The sequence below is a fragment of the Podarcis filfolensis genome (assembly GCF_964270895.1).
Source record: "Podarcis filfolensis genome assembly, chromosome: 15".
Taxonomy (NCBI): domain Eukaryota; kingdom Metazoa; phylum Chordata; class Lepidosauria; order Squamata; family Lacertidae; genus Podarcis; species Podarcis filfolensis.
The window spans coordinates 5347820-5368965 of record NC_139618.1 but is presented as its reverse complement, the minus strand read 5'-3'; the positions used below and the strand labels follow the sequence as shown (position 1 = coordinate 5368965).

At 45.6% G+C, this 21146-nt stretch overlaps 1 protein-coding gene and 1 long non-coding RNA gene across 14 annotated transcripts in view; one reads left to right on the top strand and one right to left on the bottom strand.

Annotated features, from left to right (window-relative positions):
- BCAS3 (BCAS3 microtubule associated cell migration factor) overlaps positions 1-7766 on the top strand; it is a 451567-nt gene extending 443801 nt beyond the window's left edge. For 9 of the 12 annotated variants that reach the window (XM_083587575.1, XM_083587567.1, XM_083587574.1 and 6 more), the window contains one exon: positions 6632-7766. In XM_083587575.1, the coding sequence (XP_083443701.1) occupies positions 6632-6780 (149 nt within the window). In that variant the 3' untranslated portion in view covers positions 6781-7766. Of the gene's footprint in view, positions 1-2265; positions 2357-6631 lie in introns of all 12 variants that reach the window. The other 3 variants (XM_083587565.1, XM_083587571.1, XM_083587568.1) reach the window with 1 other exon arrangement.
- Positions 491-20889, bottom strand: LOC310750204. 2 transcript variants are annotated; one of them, XR_014541959.1, is made up of 5 exons: positions 20724-20889; positions 13564-13637; positions 6705-6796; positions 2514-5576; positions 491-716 (listed from the first exon to the last, which is right to left on the bottom strand). It is a non-coding gene; the product is annotated as an uncharacterized lncRNA (long non-coding RNA). The 2 variants fall into 2 exon arrangements; XR_014541960.1 differs by lacking the exons at positions 6705-6796; positions 13564-13637; positions 20724-20889 and adding an exon at positions 5668-6176.
- Positions 20890-21146: the final 257 nt, after the last annotated feature.

Here is a 21146-nt window from a genome sequence, read left to right as displayed (position 1 = left end):
CCAGCGCTGTGAAAAGTGACTGACGTGTGAAAACGAGGCTACAATTAGTTCTTTCCACCAGCGCTCTCCCATTCAGTCTGGGGTCACTCCTTCGGCAAGCCAGGCACGCTTGAGCCTAATGCGTCGTGACAGGTGGAGAGGAGGAAGGAGAATCCTGGGATCCGAAGTTGTGCCTGCCGCCACTCTGCTTCCCCCGCCAACACATCGGCCCCGACTGTCATTGTATCATTTCGTCCACCCTGCACCTCTGCAGGAAACAGTGCAACCCTGGCAGGGCGGGCGGAACAGCTTTTGGAGCAAGTCCCTTTCTCCCCGTCCCCCAGTATCCTCCCTCTTCATTCCCAAGTAGGATATTTCTTGAATCTTCTGCTCAGCAATTCCTTCTGTCAGGGAAAGGAAAAACCATTAGGAGGGCTAATACACCAGAGAGCAGATTCCACAGTTGAGAGAGAAAGAAAGAGAGAAAGACAGAAAGGGGGGAGAGAGAAAGTGGAGAGAGGCAGAACAATTTATGAGTGTTCCAGGCAACGGAGGACTACATAGAGTTTCTGAGCAGGCCCCGGATTAATGTCCCGTATAAAAATGGTTTCAGGTTTAAGCAAAGCCAGCCGGGACCTTCTTTCCTTTTAAGATTTCCGTGGAGTCCTTTGATGGCTTCTGGGTCTCAGTCAGACAAAAGATAATGACTGATGGCAGCTCCATGTGCCAAGAAGATCCTAAAAGCAAAGGCGAATGAAAATTCGTTATATCCAGCTGTTCACAGACTCTGTCCCAGCCGCCAATTTAAGGTTTTTTCTCCACTTACCCAGGAAGACTAATGCAAGGACACAGGGGTTGGCTTAGTACAGGGATGCAGAACTTCTGGCTCTACGGATTTTGCTGGACTGCAACTGTCATTGTATAAATTGGTAAAATAATGATAATCCCTGACTGCTGGCCATTGAGAATGGAGCCTGAGAACATCTGGAGAGCCACAGGTCCCTCATCCCTGGCCTTATAGTATGTCAGACTAACTAGGTATTTTCTACCCTCTTCCAGCTAACTAGGCATTTTCTACCAATCTTCTCCAACCTGGTCCCCTCAACACCACCAATGAGCTTCAGGTCCAGAAACCAAACATGGTCCTCCAAGCCTTTCTGTCTGGCCCTTGAGACTCTCCCCATACCCCACACCATCTCTGCAAGTCACTAGCCCTCCTGCACCCTCTCTGTGCTTCTTTGCCTGGCTGAGATGTGTATTTTAGCTCTATTAATGCCTCTTGCTTGCCTGGGTGGAGGGTCGCGAGAGAGGAACATGCGTAGAAACTAGCCCACTGTAAAATTTACTCATCGCTCCACCCAATTTTGCACCTGGCCCCATCCATGGGAACTCTGGGTAGCTGCCCAGAAAGGAATGTGACCTTCAGGCTGAAAAAGCTTCCCCACCCCAGCCTAGATGAAGTGCTTTGAAAGGGGGATATAAATGCCTAAAATATTAATGTTGCTGTTCTTGTTGTTGCTGCTGTTGTAGCCCATCTTTCTTCTAAGATGCTTACTCAAGCTGGTATACCTGGTGCTCCCCCACTCCCCATTTTATCCTTACAACAACCCTGTAGGTAGGTCAAACTGAGAGACAGTGACTAGTCCAAAGTCGCCCAGGGAGCTCCAACAGTCTAGTGAGGATTTGAACACCAGTCTCTGTAGGCTGGGTCACCAACCCAGAGGTCACCAACCCAGATGCCCCAGACTCTGAGCTTTCGTTTTAAAAAAGTTAAGCAATTTTTGTAAAATGAGAATGATGTACCTTGTACATTTCCCCTGGCACTGAGGAATGCTCCCTGTTATTTGACAGCAACTGCATTTGTGTGTACAACTCTATAATCAGGACCAACAGGCATAGCTGACCTTCCATGATAAGCATAAGGTTGTCAGGGATTGTTGTCTCTCTAATTTTGTTATGCCATGCTCTCTGTGGCAACCATTTTGTGAGCGGCATCCTTGGCGCTCCCTCAAAATTCAAAATGCGCCCAGTAATCCAAAAAGAGTGGTCACCCCTGGACCCCTGACACACCGCTATACCACACCAGCTCTTATTAGGGCTGCAAATATTTATTTATCACAGAGCAAACTCAATATTCCAAGTCCCACTCCTTAATGACAAATAACCAAATCTCCAAACGTGCAGCAAATTTCACCTTCTCTAAACATCTTTACTGCTTTGGGGTTTCTTTAGAAAAAATGTCACAGTCCCCCCTCCAAATGAACACAGCACTCTGTTTATCCACAGAACAGGCACTGCAACCATCGCCGCATCCAAACGCAACCACTCCCAAACACCTCAGCCCAAATGTAGCAGGACCACCTGTAAGGTTGAGAAGGTAATTCCTGTTTTTTAAAACAAAAACGCAAACATCCAGCCACATCCAGTGCTCTCTTCCATCCACGAAATCAAAAGATGCCCTTCAAAGTAAGGTAAGTATCGCCATCCCACTTCAATAATTTCCAAAGAGGCGATGCAGGCAAGTTCCGCTGTACCTAGAACGACTCCAGGTGGATGTTCCCAATCTCTTCAACCACTCGCTCTCTCCTTCCCCGTCTCTTTCTGGTTCTGAGGGTCCTATGGGCTTCTGGTGGTCCAACTTTTGGGATATGTTCAGGGCTGCAATGTAGCTACTGCACATGTAAGGCAGGTGATAGGCGCATGGCGACTGGCACTGGTCTCTCCTGTTCTTTAAAGGAGGACAGCACGGTAGGATGTACAACCTCTGGCTTTAGCATGGCTTGGAATGTAGCCTGCTGTGAAAAATAAGTGTCACAGTTACGGATCCAGCCACTTTTGCCTCAGGCCCCACCAGTTACTGGCAAGCAGCCCCCAGAATGTTCCCCAGGAGGGAAAGCAGCCCCTCTATAGCAGACCTCTCATGATGATCTCTCATCAATAGCCTTCTCTTCCACCCTTCTCTCAAAGCCACCCTGTGAGAACAGATTCCAGAATTTGTAGCTAGGCTGAGAAAGACGGTGATTAACTCCACGTCAGCCAGTGAGCTTCATGGCTGACTGAGGAGCTCAACCTGCGCCTCCCTGGTCCTAGACCAACCCCCAACCCCTGGAGGGTATTTGTACCACCACCACCACCCAAACTCACCCTGCCTATCATAGCAGCAGATGTGCTGCTGTTACTCGCAAACATGATTCTCCCACCTGCCAGTCAAAAGTGATACAGTCCAGTCTGCTGCCCTGGGACTCTACTACCTCATTCCCATCTCATTATGCCATAGGACAGTCCATCGTGATTTGTCAGCTGATTTCACCTGGTGAGAATTTAGAGTCAGGTGCAATGAATTTTGACAGGAGAAAAATTCTTGCGGGAACTCTTCACCCATATATATTTGCACTTAGCTTTCTTTAACCGCCTGCTCAGAGAATATTTAACTTCCTGCTTCCTTGACTGTCCCTTGTATTTCCTCCCAATATTTGGTTCAACTGAGTTTCAAGCATGTCAAACTTCTGCTGCGCCGATTGCTTAACTGGTTGCTCTTGGGCTGATGAGGCTTCCACTGTGCTGGTGCTGCCGTTCACAATCATTCTCACCTTGAAAGTGGAGGTGGGATGGTTGTTCTCTCTCTCTCTCTCTTTAAATGTCTCTTTTTCACGCTTTCTTGCTTTGGTTGGGTGTCCCGTGGCAGTTACTAAGAGCTCTTGGTATTGATCTGCCTGTGCCAAAAATACTTACTGGGGGCGGGGAATTAAGCTTGTCATCTACAGAACTGTGGGAGGAAACAGGTCAAAAGAGGTTGATGGAGAGGCATGCACACCAGCTGTTGAACAGAAAAGGCAAAGGGTATTTAGCCAGGGCAAAGGTGGAGGGATTCTCAACGCAAGAGGCAGCCTGACACACAATGTTGGAATAAGAAGGGCAGAAAGATGGGAAGCTGCTTCTGAGGGTTCCCAGCAGATGGTGGCGATCACAACTTGTGAGCTTCCTGGATTACTGGCAGGGAACCTGCTGCCCTCCAGATGTTGCTGGACTACAGCTCCCATCATTGGAACTTAGCCTGCAGCTGGATCAGGCCAAGGCCCATCTAGTCCACCATCCTGTTCTCACAATGGCCAACCAAGTGCCCCAATGGGAAGCCCTCAAGCAGAACTGGAATGCAATAGCAACCCTCCCCCTTGTGATTCCCAGCAACCAGTATCGCCTCTGACACTGGAGGTAATATACAGCCACAATGGCTAGCAGACACTGATAGTCTTATCCACCATGAATTTGTCTCACCCACTTTTTCAAAGCTATCCAAGTTGGTGGCCATCACAACATCCTGTGAGAGCCTGACCATTGGCCATGCTGTCTAGGGTCAGTGGGAGTCAATGTCCAACAATGTCTGGGGGGTTACAGGTGCTCTAGCCCTGACATGTAGGTGGGGCACTGTTGGCACCTTCAGTGCTGGGGTGGGTGGATCAGGAGTCCCATGCTCATTCTGGGCAGCACAGTTTAACAAGGGCACTGGTGAGTGTGCCCAAAGGAGGAGGGACCAGGAGAATGAGGGGGGGGTCTCAAAACCAAGAAGAAAAATGGTTGGAAGAGGTGGACCTATTTAGCCTGGCGTAGAGAAGGACAAGGGGAAACACAACAGCAGGCTCCAAGTATCGGAGGGGCTGCCACACAGCAGATGGAGAAAAATGGCTCTTTCTTGCGCCAGGGGGCAAGACTAGAAGTTGTGACTGGAAATGGCAGAGAAGCAGTCTTTGGGTAAATATTCGGACCGCGGCTCCCATCATCCCTTCCCAATTACCATGCTGGCTGGGACTCATGGGACTTATAGTCCAACACTACCCGTGCATTAGGAGAAACTTCCTACCAATGAAAGCAGTTTGACAGCAAAGCAGGCTGCCTCAGGAGGTGGTGCACTGTCCTCTGGAGGGATGAAGCAACGGTTGAAGGGCCACCCTGCAGGCAGGCTGTCATTGCAAGGTTCTTGCCATGTGTGGGTTAGACCAGATGTCCTCATCTAATTCTATGACCTCTGTGGTTTCAGACCAAAGCCTTTCTGAGCCCAACCTGGAAACGCCAGGGATGAACTTGGGGCTTTCCATGTGTCATCTTAAGGAAGGGGGCTGAAGCTCTGCTACTGAGCTACTGCTTCATCCCCTGAAATGTATCCTAACATTTCTGCCCTTCAGCAGTGGCAGCTGGTGCCCTTTAGGACTGGTAAGGCAGGAGACTGGGAGGCCAACAGTAGGTGGAGCCAGAGATGGGGGAAGCAAGTGCCGATGGCAGGCGGAGCCAACTAGATATAGCTTTGTCCCTGTCCTCCTCCATAGAAGGGCAAAACCAAGACTAAGGGAAGTTTCAGCCAGTGCCATCCCCTGGGCTGGTTGTAAGAAAGAAGGCAGGAAGAAGGGGCTGGCTGAGGGCAGGCACTGCCCCATTTGCCCTAATAGACCAGATTCCGCTGCCCCTCAGATCACCTCTTCCTCACCCCAAAAAGCTTCTCTCTGCTTTGGCAAGCAGGTCACTCATCCATCTTCACAGACAAGCAGGATTCAGCAAATATTAACATCTGCTTCCCTGTTCCCAACCTTGCTTTTTCCTTCTTTCTGTTAAAAAAGAAAAAAAAATGCAACATTGGCATGAAAATCAATACTAGGTTGTTGGGTTTTTTTTTCTTTAAAGGAAGAGACAGGGAACCTTGTAAGGAGTTCAGAAGCCAAAAAAGCAATGTTTGGGCGGAGCTGTTGCCCACATTCCGTCTCCTTGCTGACGGCGACCCGTGGAGTGACGCGAGATGTTTAACCAGAGCCAGCTGTGCGCGAGGGGTAGATAAAAGGAGCCAAATCAGACAGGATAAGACCAGCATTAGTGCAGAATATGCTACTCACTGCAGGGCTACACTGCAGTTTTGGAATCCCTGAACTCATGGGAGAATAAGGATATACATACACGCATGCGTAGTTTTATCTGTATGCTGCCTTTCCACAGTTCAAACCAAGCTCAAGGCGGCTTACAACATGAAACAAACACATAACCACAACATAGCAAAAGTAGTCAAAATCGATAAACGAATCATTAAAACATACAAAACCAAACTGAACAATTCCCACATAAATCACAACAAAATCTAAAATACAAATACAAAAAAAGCCAGCAGCGCTCAACAAAGAAACCCAAACACCCTGGCCTAAGAGTCTGTTAAGCAACCTCACCTTTTGTAGTTGGAGTCAGTCCAGGCCCCACCCTCCCACGTCAGGTGGGAAAAGCCTGCAAGGAAGGGAGCAGATCTCCCAGGACTCACAGCCAAGATGGTCTCTGGCCTCTTCAGCTTTTGTAGGAATAAAACAGAGAAGGGAGAACCATGCACACTTCAGCTCCTTGGAGGAATATAAATGTAACAAATGTACAAATAAACCTGGACTGGCCATGAGAGGTAGCTGGGGGGGGAGTGTTTGAAGTTATTCATATCTCCTAAAATGGGGGAGGGGACACACCACACACAAACCTACCTTGTACCCCAGACGGGTGAATGTAAACCAAGCCCAACCATACAGTTTCACACACCCTCGTAAGCCCCTCCATGGCCTTCTAATGTCTGTCCTCTCTCTTTTTACCTGAAGCACTGACCAGAGTGGTGCCACCTTTTCTCTCCCCACTACAGAGCTACAGCGAGAAGGAAGCATCGAGACGCTCAGCAATAGCTCGGGCTCCACCAGCGGAAGCATTCCACGCACCTTCGACGGATACCGGTCGCCTCTCCCGACCAACGAGAGCCAGCCATTGAGCCTCTTCCCGTCAGGCTTCCCGTAAACAACTCCTGGCGTTCCTGAAGCAAAATGACAATAATCCTGCAGGCCAACGACACGATGCGCCAGATAAACTCTTGATGTGCGTTCACCCCAGTGGCTGGCTCCGATGCTGGGTGGTTCTTGTCACCCTAACCAACGCCACGTCCGCTTTCCGCACTTCCAGAACTGTATGAACAAATTTCTGATTTGCTGCACCGTGCAATATATAAACGAGACTCTCCTCTTTTAATCCTAATGGCTTTTCTAGTACAGGGAAATGGCTGTTTCGAATAAGTATTTTAAGCAACTTTTATGTTCTTGTAACCATAATCTGCTTCCCCACTCCGCGCATCATCCGTAAACCTCAGATGAGGGAAACATCTGTGGCCCAGCAGCTGTTGCGGGACTTTAACTTCCATCTGCCTCAGCCAGCACAGTCAGTGATCAGGGATGATGGGAGTTGTAGTCCGGCAATGTCCGGAGAGCCACAGGGTTACCTACCCTTGTCAAAAGGAGACTCGCGTCTCTAAACCTGAATCTACTGCTAGCCTTCATTTTGTAACAATTAAAGCTGCTACCCCTATTTGGGAAATGGTGTCATAATTCTGAAGAATGAGGCCCATATAAATTGAGGCTGTCAGCATGCAACACTTTGCAAATGTATGAAATGGTGACAGATTGATTACTGGAAGGGGATATATTGGAGGACAAGCTCCAAAGGGGACATTGGTTTCTTTGCAATACTGATCTTGTTTCTTCATCCCTCCTCCCCGGCAAGATTTTAAATTGATACCAGGAGTATTACAAGCAAAGGAAGTATCTTCTCTTTTCTTTTGTCCTTGGGAAGGATGATCTCTGATGATTCCATGTATTTTAGAAACGTACTTCATCTGATTAACTCCAGTGGGAAATCCTTCTCGTTGAACTATTATAACATTGTTCCTTGGAACTCTTCCTATCTTATCCAAAAATGCATGTGATCTTAAATAAATCTCTGTGGTGAAAGGATCTTGTTTATATTTTTGTGCCGAGGTCATTTCGGTGGTGTAGGTGGAGGCTGTGGGCTACAAAGAATCTATAAAGTTGCTTTATACAGATTCAGATCATTGGTGAATCTAGCCCAGCACTGTCCACACAGACTAGCAGCAGCTTGCCAGAATTTCAGACAGGAAGCCTTTCCCAGCCCTCCCTGGAGAGGCTGCCAGGGATTGAACCTGGGAACTTCTACATGCAAGGCAGGTGCTCTGTCCCAGAGTTACAGCCCTTCTGCTTCCAGCTCTGTACCACCTGTGGCACAGCATCCCTGGTCACGGCCAACTGCCCAGTGTTAGAAACTCAGATATATAAGCTAGGCGCCAAGTTTACAGTCGCTAAAACAGAATGCCTAGTGGCCATTTTGGGGCCAGAATCATTCATTCTGATTGTGCAGATAAAATAAAATGGATAGAATTCTACAAGATGTGTTGCTAGTGTGTGAAAACAGCCAAGATCCAAGGATCCCCAGGCACACAACTCCAGATGGTGGAGATGTCAGGCAACATTCTGGCACCCAGGCATCTTCACCTGGTCACAAGTGGCCAATAGCCAGATGCCCGCATACCTGGAAGTAAACCCCATTAAACACAAAGAGATTTACTTCTGAGTAGTACCACTGCATTCTAAGTTAACTATACAGTGAATTCTTAATGAGTGCCTGAGCCTAAGCCTCTTTGCAAAGTTTTCACATTTTTCATTTGCTTGGGGGGGGGGGGGCTTCTTTAACATCCATACACATTTACTATGCAGTAGTATCCGCAGAGAGTAACTTCTATGGCATCTCAGATGAACCCACCCCAGAAATGATGCATCCTGGTTGCTAGAGGAAAGGCAAACAACAAAAATTATATGGACCTAAAAAATGAGGCAGAAGTAAGATAAGTGCACTAAAGGGGAAGGGAAAACAGCAGCTCTTTAGGACCCCAGCAGTTGCTGCAGCCTGGTGTCCAAAGAGCTCACTTGCCAAGCAGAACTCTGACTTCACTTATTGGCTATAGAAAAAACAGGCAGGCAGGAGCAGCCAAGCTGTTTCATCACACAAAAGTTGCTTAGAAAGAAACCTTCATATTTTCCTTCGGAACTTTCTTTCTAGCGGGGCTAGAGACTTGCTCTTTTAAAAATGGAACTTCAGAATCTGTGGGCCTGGTATTCCCTGTACCTGCCTCTCAGTGGCCCTGCAAGCTCCTCTTAAGTCTCAATATCTCTACAAGGTCCTTTTCGTTTCATTCTGTGTTTTTAACAGAGACTTATAAAGGTAGGTAAGGTTCTTCCAGGATTCAAAATATATTTGCCTACTTCACATGATGAAAGGACAAGGCATCTTGAGTCACACAGCGAAAAGGAAACGCATCCTAAACCACAAATCTTTTAACGCTTCCTCAGCTTTGTAGCGGATGGGAAATTGACCTTTTTTTTTCTTCTTTTGTGAAAAATAAAATAAAAATCTTTTTTTAAAAAAATAATCACATTTGCTCTTTGGCTCAGCACTATAGGTTTACCATGTCCCAGGTGGTGAGAAAAAGAATTGTCTATGTGTCTACATAAGAAACCACTAAAATATTGGGTTTCCAAAATTTTTGTTGTATCCCCAATCTCTTTCCCTTTCTTTCAAAATCGCAACCATGCAAATAAATGGGAAATTCTCAGAGCCTCTTTAATCTCTGCGTATTTTCTCCAGGAATAGCCCCCATCAAAATCGGCATCAGTCACTCCCAAACAACACGTGGCGAGAGAACACTTCATGGAACACACACAAAAGAATTGCATAGTCTCCCCGGAGCTCAAAGAACTCACCACCCATAGAAGAGAGATCTGGCTGCCACCACCCTGGATGATGCCCTGCTCTGTCTTTGCCTCTTTTTTAAAAAGCCTCTGCTGAGTGTCTGGGGGTAATTCAGCCCTGGCTCTGCATGTGGCTGGATAAATGAGTTGTTCCTGATACAGCTGCAGAAGGAGTAGGATTAACTTGGCCATCAGAGGATGTTGGGTTTCTTGTCTATCTGCAGGAATCCCTGGTCTTTCCAGTCAGGAAGCGTCCCCATCACCAGTGATTCATAAATATATGAGCATCACTGTTGGCATTATCGGGCCCCTATCATTAGCCATACTGCAGGATGGGGGCACTGCTAAGCTCCTCAAGAGGCCTTTGGCCCTTCTTCTCACAGCTGCTGCCTAGCCACTCAGGCCAGGTGAGGAACTGTTATCAACCCAAGGACCACTTTTTCTTCTGGGCAACCTCCCAAGTGCCACATGCTAGAGGTGGAGAAAGGCAAAAATGAGTGGCGCAACAAATGTAAATGCCACCTAGTTTCTAGACACACCCTACTCTATCCTACATCCAGACATGTGAGAGGCATTATCAGAATTCAAGGAGACATTCCAGCCAGGCAAAAACACCAAAGGAGGATACGAAGCAGGTTGGTGAGTGGTGTGACCTGGGGAGAAGGCAGAGGTCCAGAGAGAACCAGAGGGCCACAGTCAGGACCCACGGCCGAGGCTCTCCACCCCTGACATAGAAACATAGAACTGTAGAGTTGGAAGAGACTGGGGTGTCCATCTAGTCCAACCCCCAATGCATGAATTTTTGGCCTGATGAAGGGCTCGAATCCACGTTTCTGAGGTTAAGAGTGTCATGCTCTGCTGACAGGGCTATCCCAGGCTCTTGCCCTCTCCAAAATTGCAAGGAATGACAAGAGAATGCGGAGAAAGAAGTCTCCATTTGCCTCCCCTTTCTGCCCAATGACACAGAGGGGATAGTTGGGGAAGGGGAAAAATGGTGACCACCAGGCTTAATGGTGCTGCTGTAATTCAGCTGGTGGCTGCAGAGAGAGAAAAGGTAAGGTTAGGAGGACAGAAAGGCCGTTTTTCATCCCTGTTTTCACCCCTGTGATCTTTCACCCCCCCAAAAAAAAGTAATTCAAGCCAAAAGCAATAATCTTTGGGCTTGGCCTTATGTTGTCATTTGTGTGTAACACAGCAGACCTACCTGCCTTTTTTGACAATCCCTTGCATTTCCTCCAAATACAGTGGTGCCTCGCAAGACGAAATTAATTCGTTCCGCGAGTCTTTTCGTCTTGCGCGGTTTTTCGTCTTGCGAAGCACGATCAGTCGCAACTGCACCTCTTCAAGCAGTTTTAAGAAAAAGGAAACAAACTCGCAAGACGTTTTCGTCTTGCAAAGCAAGCCCATAAGGAAAATCGTCTTGCGAAGCAACTCAAAAAACGAAAAACTCTTTCGTCTTGCGAGTTTTTCGTCTTCTGAGGCATTCGTCTTGCGAGGTACCACTGTATATGTCAGGGAATGGATTGGACCAAGCAAGGCCGCAGACCTCGTGAGCAAGTGGAACCAGTGAGGTTAAGCCAGTCCACTCCAGCACGGATTTTTTAACACAGTTCATGCCAAGGTCAGTTCCAAAAGTTCAATCACAATCCAGATTAACACATACAGGAGGGATTGTCAAAACCCGATGCTTCCTCCTCCTCCGCTCCCGCTCCAGACAGCACCCTCCGGGGACAAAGTTCTTGTATCCAAGGGAGGCAAACCTCCCGTCATCGCCCTCAGTTAGGTCTAAATTGTTCTAAATTCTCAGAAGCAGCTTTGGGGGAAGTATGCAAGGGCTGGCAAGCATTAAATCTCTCTCCCTCGCTCTCTGTTTTAAAGAATCATCACCACGCAGCCACGGGGAAATTCCCGCTTCTTCTTTTTTTAAGTGCCCCTTTGAACCAAGACTTTTGCTGCTGTCAGAAAGGGGAAATTTATAGAATACGACAATACCTGAGCATCTTCTGTCTGAGGAGAAAACACTGTGCAATTTGGGGTCGGGGAGAGGTTCATAGCATCTCACGGGGCCATAGCACTGCAGCAGAGCACACACTCTGTCTTCGGAAGGTCCTGGGATAAATCCCCACTGAGATTCTTTTATCTCAGTTCATGGAGCTGGGAAAAATTCTTCTCCTGATGAGATGTCAAAGGGTGGCAGGACACCTGCCTGGCATGCAAAAGGTCCCAGGTTCAATCCTTGGCAGCAGCACAGGTAGGGCTGAAGTGCAGCTGCCACTCAGTGAAGACAACACTGGGCTAAGTGCACCAATCGTCTGACTCAGTAAAAGGCAGCTTCCCATGTGTGTCTTCTCTAGCTCAATTGGTTGGAACATGGTGCTGGTGATGCAAATGTTGCAGGTTCAATCCCTGTATGGGACCACTGCATATTTCCTACATTGCAAGGGGTTAGACCTAGTTGACCCTCCGGGTCCCTTCCAACTCTACAATTCTATCATTTCTATGTGCCTGTTTAAATCAGCCCTTGATTTGGAACCGTGAGGACTGAGTATAATAAGGCCGCTTTCTACATTCCTACCTAGTAGGTAGCCAGTGGTGCCCCTCCAAACTTTGTTGGACTCCAAATCCCATCATCCCTGACCATTGGCTTCAAAAGCAGTACAGAGAGGGGTGCATGCAAAATATTAATAGGCAAGAATTCATATAAATGAGAATTAATAATTTTTCATTCTCAACAACCGTTTGAGCAACACAAAGAAAAAGAGTGATTGGCCCAAGGCCACCCAATGAGTGGGGATTTGAACCCAGATCTTCCCAACACTTTAACTACCGCACCACAATGAAACAGACATCCCCTCTACTGCAAACGTTCAGCCTCACGCAAGAAACCCCTGAAAGACCTTCTGCGAACGCAGGCTTTTAAAAGCCCTTTTCCAAGTTGTAGCAACTGGCCGCCCCCCTATGGAGTTCAAACACCAAATTGTCTCATTTAACCCGGGCTTGGCTGTAGATCACTCTTTGGGATAAAGTGGGAGCTTTCTAATAAAGCCGAGCTCACGTTTCCTGAGCGAACGTGAAATACGGCTTTGCTACCCTTTCCCTGGTTTCTGTAATAAACACGCCCATGTACTGCCCTTAAATCATTTTGGGTGGCAGCGCTGGAGTGGGGGGCGGAGGGGGGTCGTTCACTTGCACAGAGAGAGAGAAAGAAGATGGCAAAGAAAGGTTGCTTTGCAAAGGCAACCTGAAGTTCAAATTCACAGCATGTGGGAAATCCTAGAAAGGATCCGATGCACGCCTGCGGTCGAATGAGGCGGTCAAGCAACTTGCACTACTTCAGGGGGCAGTTGCAGGGGGAGGGCAGGGGGGTCATTTTTGTAGTAGTAGTTACTTAAAATGTTTTTATGCCATCCTTAAATCAAAAATGACAACCAAGGCAGGGCAAAGCATTCTGCTAAAATGCATAATGCAAAAGGAAAAGCCAACCATATTAAATCAACAGGTAAGATGTGTAGCTCAGTGGTAGAGTATCTGCTTTGCTTGCAGAAAGTCTGTTTCTATCCCCAGCATCTCCAGGTACGGCTGGGAGAGACTCCTGGCAGAAACCCTGGAGAGCTGCTGCCAGTCTGTGTTAAGCCATACTGAGCTAGGTGGACTAATGGGTTGGCTCAGTATGAGGCAGCTTTCTGTGGTCCCACCATTCATCCAGAACCAAGAGGACATAAATAATTGTTTTTAGGGGCAATATAGGTAGAGCATCTGCTTTGCTTGCAGAAGGTCCCAGGTTCAATCCCCAACATCTTCTGGAAGAGCTGGGAGAGAATCCCGTCTGAAACCCTGGAGAGCTGCTGCCATTCAGTGCAGACAATACTGAGCTAGATAGACTAACTGTCTGACTCAGTATAAGGCAGTTTTCTTTGATAAGACATGACTTTGCATAACATTAAAAGCAGGGTAACACAGGCAAGTTTTTAGAAACATTATGAAATACCTGGATTGATGGAGAAGGCCATATATCTCTCAGAAGGAAATGCCACAAGGTAAGAAACTTTTAAATGGTTACCTCTGTAAGACAAAAATATATATTAAAGTTTTAAAAAGCACTACAGAGGGGGAAATCCTGCTTTGAGATGCCCAAGTTTTATACGTGCAAAATAACCTGATTGGTTTATTTACAAGTTTCAAAGCACATTGCCTGACTTATCACTCATAATGGACCTTAATTTGCTCTGTCTTGAATTTGCCAACATTCAGCTTGGATGTCTATGAGTTCTGGTATTATGAGAGAAAATCTACACCTCTTACCATATCCCTCCCCTTGAATATTAGACAGGTGCTGTCTCTGTTTTATTTTTGGTGCCTATGGATGACATTCCTCTTTCAGGTAGGTAGCCGTGTTGGTCTGATGCAGTCGAAATATATATATAAAAAAAATTAAATGCCCAGTAGCACCTTAGAGACCAACTAAGAACAAACTTAGTTGGTATCTAAGGTGCTACTGGACAATTATATATATATATAATAAACACACACACACACACACATATTCCTCTTTCAATGAGTCTCTTTAAGATGAGATTTTTCTCAGTCTACATCTGTATTGGAATTGTTTCTAAGAAGTTTTTAAAGATTTTAAAGAGTTTTGTTAAAAAAAAAGGTTTCTGAAGATGTTTCTAAAGTTATTTTTGTTGTTTTATTACTTGTTTGCTGCCATGAGCTCCTTTGGGAAGAAGAGCAGGATATAAATTCAATAAAGAAGCAAACAAATAACCCCCTGCCCTTAATCACTTTATTTCTAAACTAAAAAGCCCCAGACATTGTAAGCTTTCCTCCTAGGAGAATCAGCTCAGCCCCCAGATCCTTTTGGCGGCCCTTCTCTGCACCTTTTCCAGCTCTACAATATCCTTTGTGAAATATGGCAGCCAGAAGTATAGCCACATTGCATTCCAAATGTTTGCTAGCGCAGTATCATAAATTTGAACAAAGGTATCCCACCAACAGAGACTCAAGGAGAGTCGAATCTCACCAACAGCAATTACATTTTCAATCGCTTTCCTAATGATCCATAACATGGAGCACACATTTGCTCATAGCAGCCCATATTCTGGGTCTGTGTTTTCAACAAGACACCACAATTACCCCAAGGTCTCATTCCTGGCCAGTAGAAATAGAAGATAATTTCAATTCCGTGTGCATTTAAAGCTGAATCTATCAAATAACACACCTTGCAAAACAATATGTGAACAGCCACCCTTCAAAATTCACATTTATCCTTCAGTTCAAATTATCCAAATTCAGATCCCCAACCTATGTCTACAAATATGTATATATTAAGGAAAGTATGCATAAAACATCATATCTAAGTGAATATAGCATATAAAAATGCATTATATATGGGGAAATTGTTTCCAAAGATGGGCTCATTAGTCAGAACTGCATATAAAAATTATTTAGTATTTTATTTAATTAAGTAAGTTGTATACTGCCCTTCATCCAAAGATCACAGGGCAGTTCACAACATAACCAATAACCCTTCCCTCCCACAAACACATTTAATCAGCCAAAGGCCTGTTTATAGAGAAACGCTTTTGCCTGGTGCCTTAACATGTGTAATAGAAGGCTTCAGGCAAGCCTCCCTGGGGAGAGAATTCCACAAATAGGGAGCCACTGCAGGAAAGGCCCATTCTTGTGTTGCCACCCTCCAGACCTCTAGGGGATGGGGCAAAAGAAGGCCTTAGATGATGATTGCAGGGTCCAGATTGATTCGTAATGGGAGAGACAGTCTTTAGGAGAAATTTGCAGTGAAATGCTGATGAATTTTCATCAGAATTTTTTTTTAACACAGATTGCTTATAAATGTGGAGAACTTAATTTAAGAGTGTAAAAACGAGAAAGTGAGGGAAGCAAAATTAACAGATCCATCCACTGCTGCTGGTTAGTCACCACCAGTTCTTACTCCATTACCTTATCTGAAAATTAGGATTGTTTTACCCCGGTGTGCATCATTTTACACTTACTTTCATTGAACATTTGCCATTTGTTTGTTTGATAGTTTAAGTAGTTAGATTATTTTCTGATATTGTCGCCACCCACCTACATTTCATGGTAATTATAGGCACATTAAAACACCAGAATCAATCAGGGGGAAAACAATCAATAACAAGCGTAAAATCAGCTTGCCATTGATCAGCTGTCGGAGGCGACTGCTTCACTCTGCCTAATGGTAAAGCTAGTCCTAAAGTTTGGATCTTTGCACACACAGCCCTCCTGTCTTTTTTTTTTTTTAACCAGGCCAGGAGCTGCTGAAATTATCCCATGTTTCTGGCCAGATTGAAGAACAACCTTTTTCTGCATTCACCATGAGGTGATATTGGTTCCCCTCGCCTCATCAGGACTGTATATGTCCAAATGTTTCCTCTTAAAAGACAAAGTTAGCAGCTGTGAAACATTAAGGGCGAGGTGATCCGAGCTTAACTGGCGGAAGCAGAGGATTTTTACAATATCTTAGGAGCGCAAGGGGGGAAGCCAACAGGATATGGAAGAAGATGGTCTCTCCCATGTGTGAACTATCTAAAGCCCCTAGACGCGCCAAGTCCTGAGAACAGAAAAGCAGAATCAAGCACTGAGTTGGGAGGGGGGGAGAACACACTAAGTCAGTGTGGTACAGTGGTTAGAGTATCAGACTAGGACCTGGGAAACCAGGGTTCAAATCCCTACTCAGCCATGAAACCTATCTGGGTGACCTTGAGTGCGTTTATGTCTCTTAACCTAACTTACCTCACAGGACTGTTGTGTGACTAAAACAGGAGGGAGATAACTACACATACCAACTTCAGATCCTTGGAAGAAAGGTGGGATATAAACGAATAAACAAACAAACCGACTTACCAGTTTATTTTATCAACGTAAATCTGACGGGGGCTCCCACCCCACAACAATATTAAAGGACTGCAGACAGTTAAGTCCAGTCACAGATGACTCTGGGGTTGCGGCGCTCATCTCGCTTTAACGGCCGAGGGAGCAAACGTTTTGTCCGCAGAGTTTTCCCGGGTCATGTGGCCAGCATGACTAAGCCGCTTCTGGCACAACAGAACACTGAAACCAGAGCAACACACGGAAACGCCGTTTACCTTCCCTATTTATCTACTTGCACTTTTTTTTGACGTGCTTTCAAACTGCTAGGTTGGCAGGAGCTGGGACCAAGCAACGGGAGCTCACCCCGTCGCGGGGATTTGAACCGCCAACCTTCTGATCAGCAAGCCCAAGACGCTAAATGGTTTAGACCACAGCGCTAAACAGTCTGCTATTTGGTGAAAGGGAGGAGAAGGAATTGTAGAAGAAATGGCCCCACCATTTCCTTTTGGACCCAGAGGATCAAGGCCGGCCCAGGACATTTTGCCGCTGTAGGCAAAACGTTTAGATGTGCCCCACAATGCCGCACCCACACAGATCCATGCCTTCACCTGACTCCTGCCGTTACACCTGCACTGCTACCAGCCCCACCAGCTCAATTGCACCCTCAGCTGCACCTGTGCTGCTACGACACAACGGCAGCAGTGAGGGCGCAATGGCAGTGGTGAGGGCAATGGCACTAGGGCTGGCAGAGGTGCAACTGTGGGGGCAGGGAAGGGGTTGGATCTGCTGCCTGAGGCAAATGGCTTCACCTCACCTTATGGGTGGGCCACCCCTGCAGAGGATCTTGTTTGGGTGCTAATTTGCACCATGGGCTTCTCATCTTGCAAGGTTTCCCAAGGTAGGCCCAAAATCCACCACCACCCCACAGAAGTTCAGTGCCTACTGGGAAAAAGGGACAGGGCCTGTCCCCAACTGATGACATCACCAACACTGGTGTTTCTCACTCCAGGTGTTTTTAACCCTTAATACACATGCAGTGATACACCAGGCAACTTCCTTTTCCAATGGTTATTTAAAGCATGTTATTTGTTTGCTTGTTTGTTTGTTTGCTCATGCAAAATCCCACTAGCACATAGCTTGGAGAATTACAGAATCACAGTATCGTGCAGATCAGGCCTGCAAGCTTCATTCAGGCGGTCTGCGGATTTGTGATTGAAGACAGGGGACAGAGTGCATCTATCACATTAAATATGTATATTGGTTTTAATTCTATTTTTATTGCTTCTTCTATTTCTTTGATTATATTTTATCACATTACAATTTAAATTCTATGGCATGCAGATTGCAATACAATAGAATACAATGAAGAAGTCACAAGAATACAATTAAAAACCACACAGCATCTCGCACCCCACATTCTCTGTCTCGTCCTTCGAACTCACCTCAGGCCACCTCTCACTGGCTTGGTTTTGCACCCTAAATGTTTTTGCCTGAATGTGTCCTTGAACTCTGACGATGTCCCTTGCACGTATGGATAAGAGGGGGCTGTGTGTAGAAACTAGTCTGGAGAAGTGGATAAAGAAAAGTCTTTCTTCCTCTCTCCTAACACTAGAAGTTGTGAGCATTGAATGAGGCTGAATGTTGGAGGATTCAGGACACATAAAAGAAAGCACAGCACATGGTTAAACTATGGAACTATGGATATAGGACAACCCGAATGCTGCAATTATCATCAGAGGCCCTTCTTCGTGTACCTGCTCCATGAGACTTCTGGAGGGCCTTTTCTGCAGCAGCTCCCCACTTGTGGAATGCTCTCCCCATGTAGGTTCGGCTGGCACCTTCATTATACAACCTTGGGTGCCAGGAAAAGAAGTTTTCCTTTTTAACCAGAACTTCGGCTGATTAACAGTCTATGTTAAATGTGTTTGTGGGAGCATGGTTATTGGTTTGTTTTGTTCTTGTTCTTACTATGTACTTTATGGTTTTAGTCTGTATTTGTATGCTGTGAACCACCCTGAGATCTTTGGACGAAGGGCAGTATACAAATTTAATAAATAATAGTCATAGTAAAACAGTAAAATAGTAATGGCCAGTGTGAGAGCAGGATAATGGACCAGATGGGCCCCTGGCCATAGCTGTCAACCTTCCCTTTTTTTCCGGGAAATTCCCTTATTCCAGTGCCATTTCCCGCTGCTATCCTGGATTGTTAGATATCCCGTAGACTGTCCCCAGGACAGGTGAGGCTGCTGATCCCTTATTTTTGAGGCTGCTGATCCCTTATTTTCAAATCAGAAAGTTGACAGCTATGCCCCTGGCCTGATCCGACAGGCTCTTCTTATGTTCTTACTATACAAAGATTAAAATTTGCATTCATTGCTCCACCCACTTTTGCCTCTGTCCCCATCCACTACTGGGATGTGGCCCTCAGGAGGTTCCCAGAAAGGAACATGGCCCTTGGGCTGAAATAGTGTTCCCCACACCTGGTTTAAATAATGCAGAGCTAGATAAACCAAGTGTCTGACTCAGTATAAGGCAGCTTCCTCTCTTCCGAGGTTCATCCAGTAACACCGATTACTGCCATCAAAATTCCCCCTCCCTCTGATACTCGCACACACACGCACACACACAAACACTAACCCAGCCAAGGATCAAACTCCCTTTGACACCTCCCATAGGCTGAGACAGGCTTAATGTGTGTGCAATTTCACACTCTGACTAATCTACGCACTGGGCAAACTAATCCCCGTAATAACCGGCAGATTTAGTTGTAAATCAGGCCATCGATCCAGAAAGTCCCCAAATGGCTCAGTGGCTAAAAATACTTTATACTTGGGAGAGAGAGGAAACAACTCACACACATGGCCTGAATGTGTGCAAGAGATTTTTATTTTTATTATTCCACTGGTAGATTTTTAGCCAAAGCCGTTTGCAAAAATCTTGTTAATCCTTTTTTTTTTCCTCACAGAAAATCACAACCCAGAATTACTGAGAGGGTCGAAAATCCCACTCAGGCACCCCCTCGAAAGCAGCTCATTGCCACAAACAAGCTGCTTCTCTCTCCCTGCCCCCCCCCCCATTCCCTCCATTGGCCTTAGCTGCAGCAATGGCACAGGATGTTCACAAGCATCACAACTGCTTGAAGAGGAAAGTTCAGACATTAAACGCTGACAATAACAGAGGTAAATCTGTGGGTGGGGACACGTCATAGTAGAAGGGAATATAAGCTGTGCGAGAATGGGAAGCAGAAAACTGGGTGCTCTGAAGAAGCAGAGAGGCGGGAGGCTATTTGGAATCAAGATGGTGGGCTGAACCTTTCAAAATTGTGCTAGTAGGGTTGCCATATGTCCAGAATTTCCCGAAAATCGCTGGAACGTCCATGAAAATCTGGACGTAGGGCAGCCCACGTTGGTAGTGTAGATTTCATTAAAAATAGCTCAAAAACTCAACAATTCTGGGCAAAACTAAAAAAACTCAACAACTTTGTCCGTCCCTCCAGAAAAATAACCCCACAAACCCTATGTGCTGGTCTTAACCAAATTCTGCCTGTTGGTTCCTGAGATCAAGGAGCAGGTTTTCATCTATGTTTGGGTACAATTGGGTGTCATTTTGAATCTGTACCTCTTTGAAACTGCACCAATAGCTTTCCTTTGTGGCAAAATATTAACATATGCATATTACAGGCCATTCCAACGTGTGTGTGTTAATTACTTGTTGCAATTGCATTATGTACTTGAGATTTAATATGGTTCAATGAAAAGTAACAAAAAAAAACAGGAAATGCACTAAATTTAACCACCAATTTCAAAACCAAACTGAATTTTTATTTTTTTTAATTCCCAAGCAGCACCAGGTATGAGGCTGCTAGTAAATGACTAAAGAATAATATATAATATCTCTATTTATTTATTTATTTATCTAGCTATCTATTTATATAACCAGGTTTGCTTAATAATAATAATAATAAACTTTTATTTATATCCCACCCTCCCTGGCCGAAGCCGGGCTCAGGGTGGCTAACATCAAATATACAACATTAGTATAAAATCAAACAATAATTAAATTACCTCCTAAAAACAGGTCAAAATCAAATTAAAGTCTAATTAGATGGCTTTCCACAGGGTTAGGGTTGGGAACAATCTTATGTGTGTGTGTGTGTAAAAATCCAGGAAGGACATAATGCAAGTCTAGCACTTTTCATACCTTCTGCCTCCAGCCCTTACCCCCCACCCTTTATTTTAGCAGAATAATAAACAACACCTAGCAGTACATATAATATTTTCTCTAACTTCCACTTACTGAGAAGACTAAGAAGAAGCCTGGCTGCTGCTGAGCTTGACTGCTGAAAAATAAAAGGTAGGCCCAAAACCCACCACCACCCCACGGAATGAAAGTGAGCCTCTCATTGGTCGAGGCAAATAAAATGGAAGGCACAATGCATCTGACTGGACAGAACTGCCGCCCAACTTCTTAAGGAGCTCCTCTGATTGGATACTGCTCATGAGGCAACAGTAGGGCAGCAGAGGATTAATAGGAGAGCAAAGGAGGCTTCCGGCCTTACTTGACATTTTCCTGCCTATTTATTTTTTTCATAAAATTGTATACACAACTTGATAGTTAAAACACACACACCTTGAAGTGGTTTACAAAAGATAAAACAGTGAAATCGGTAACAACCATACTTTAAAACACTTTAAAAGTTAAAACACTAAAACCAGACTA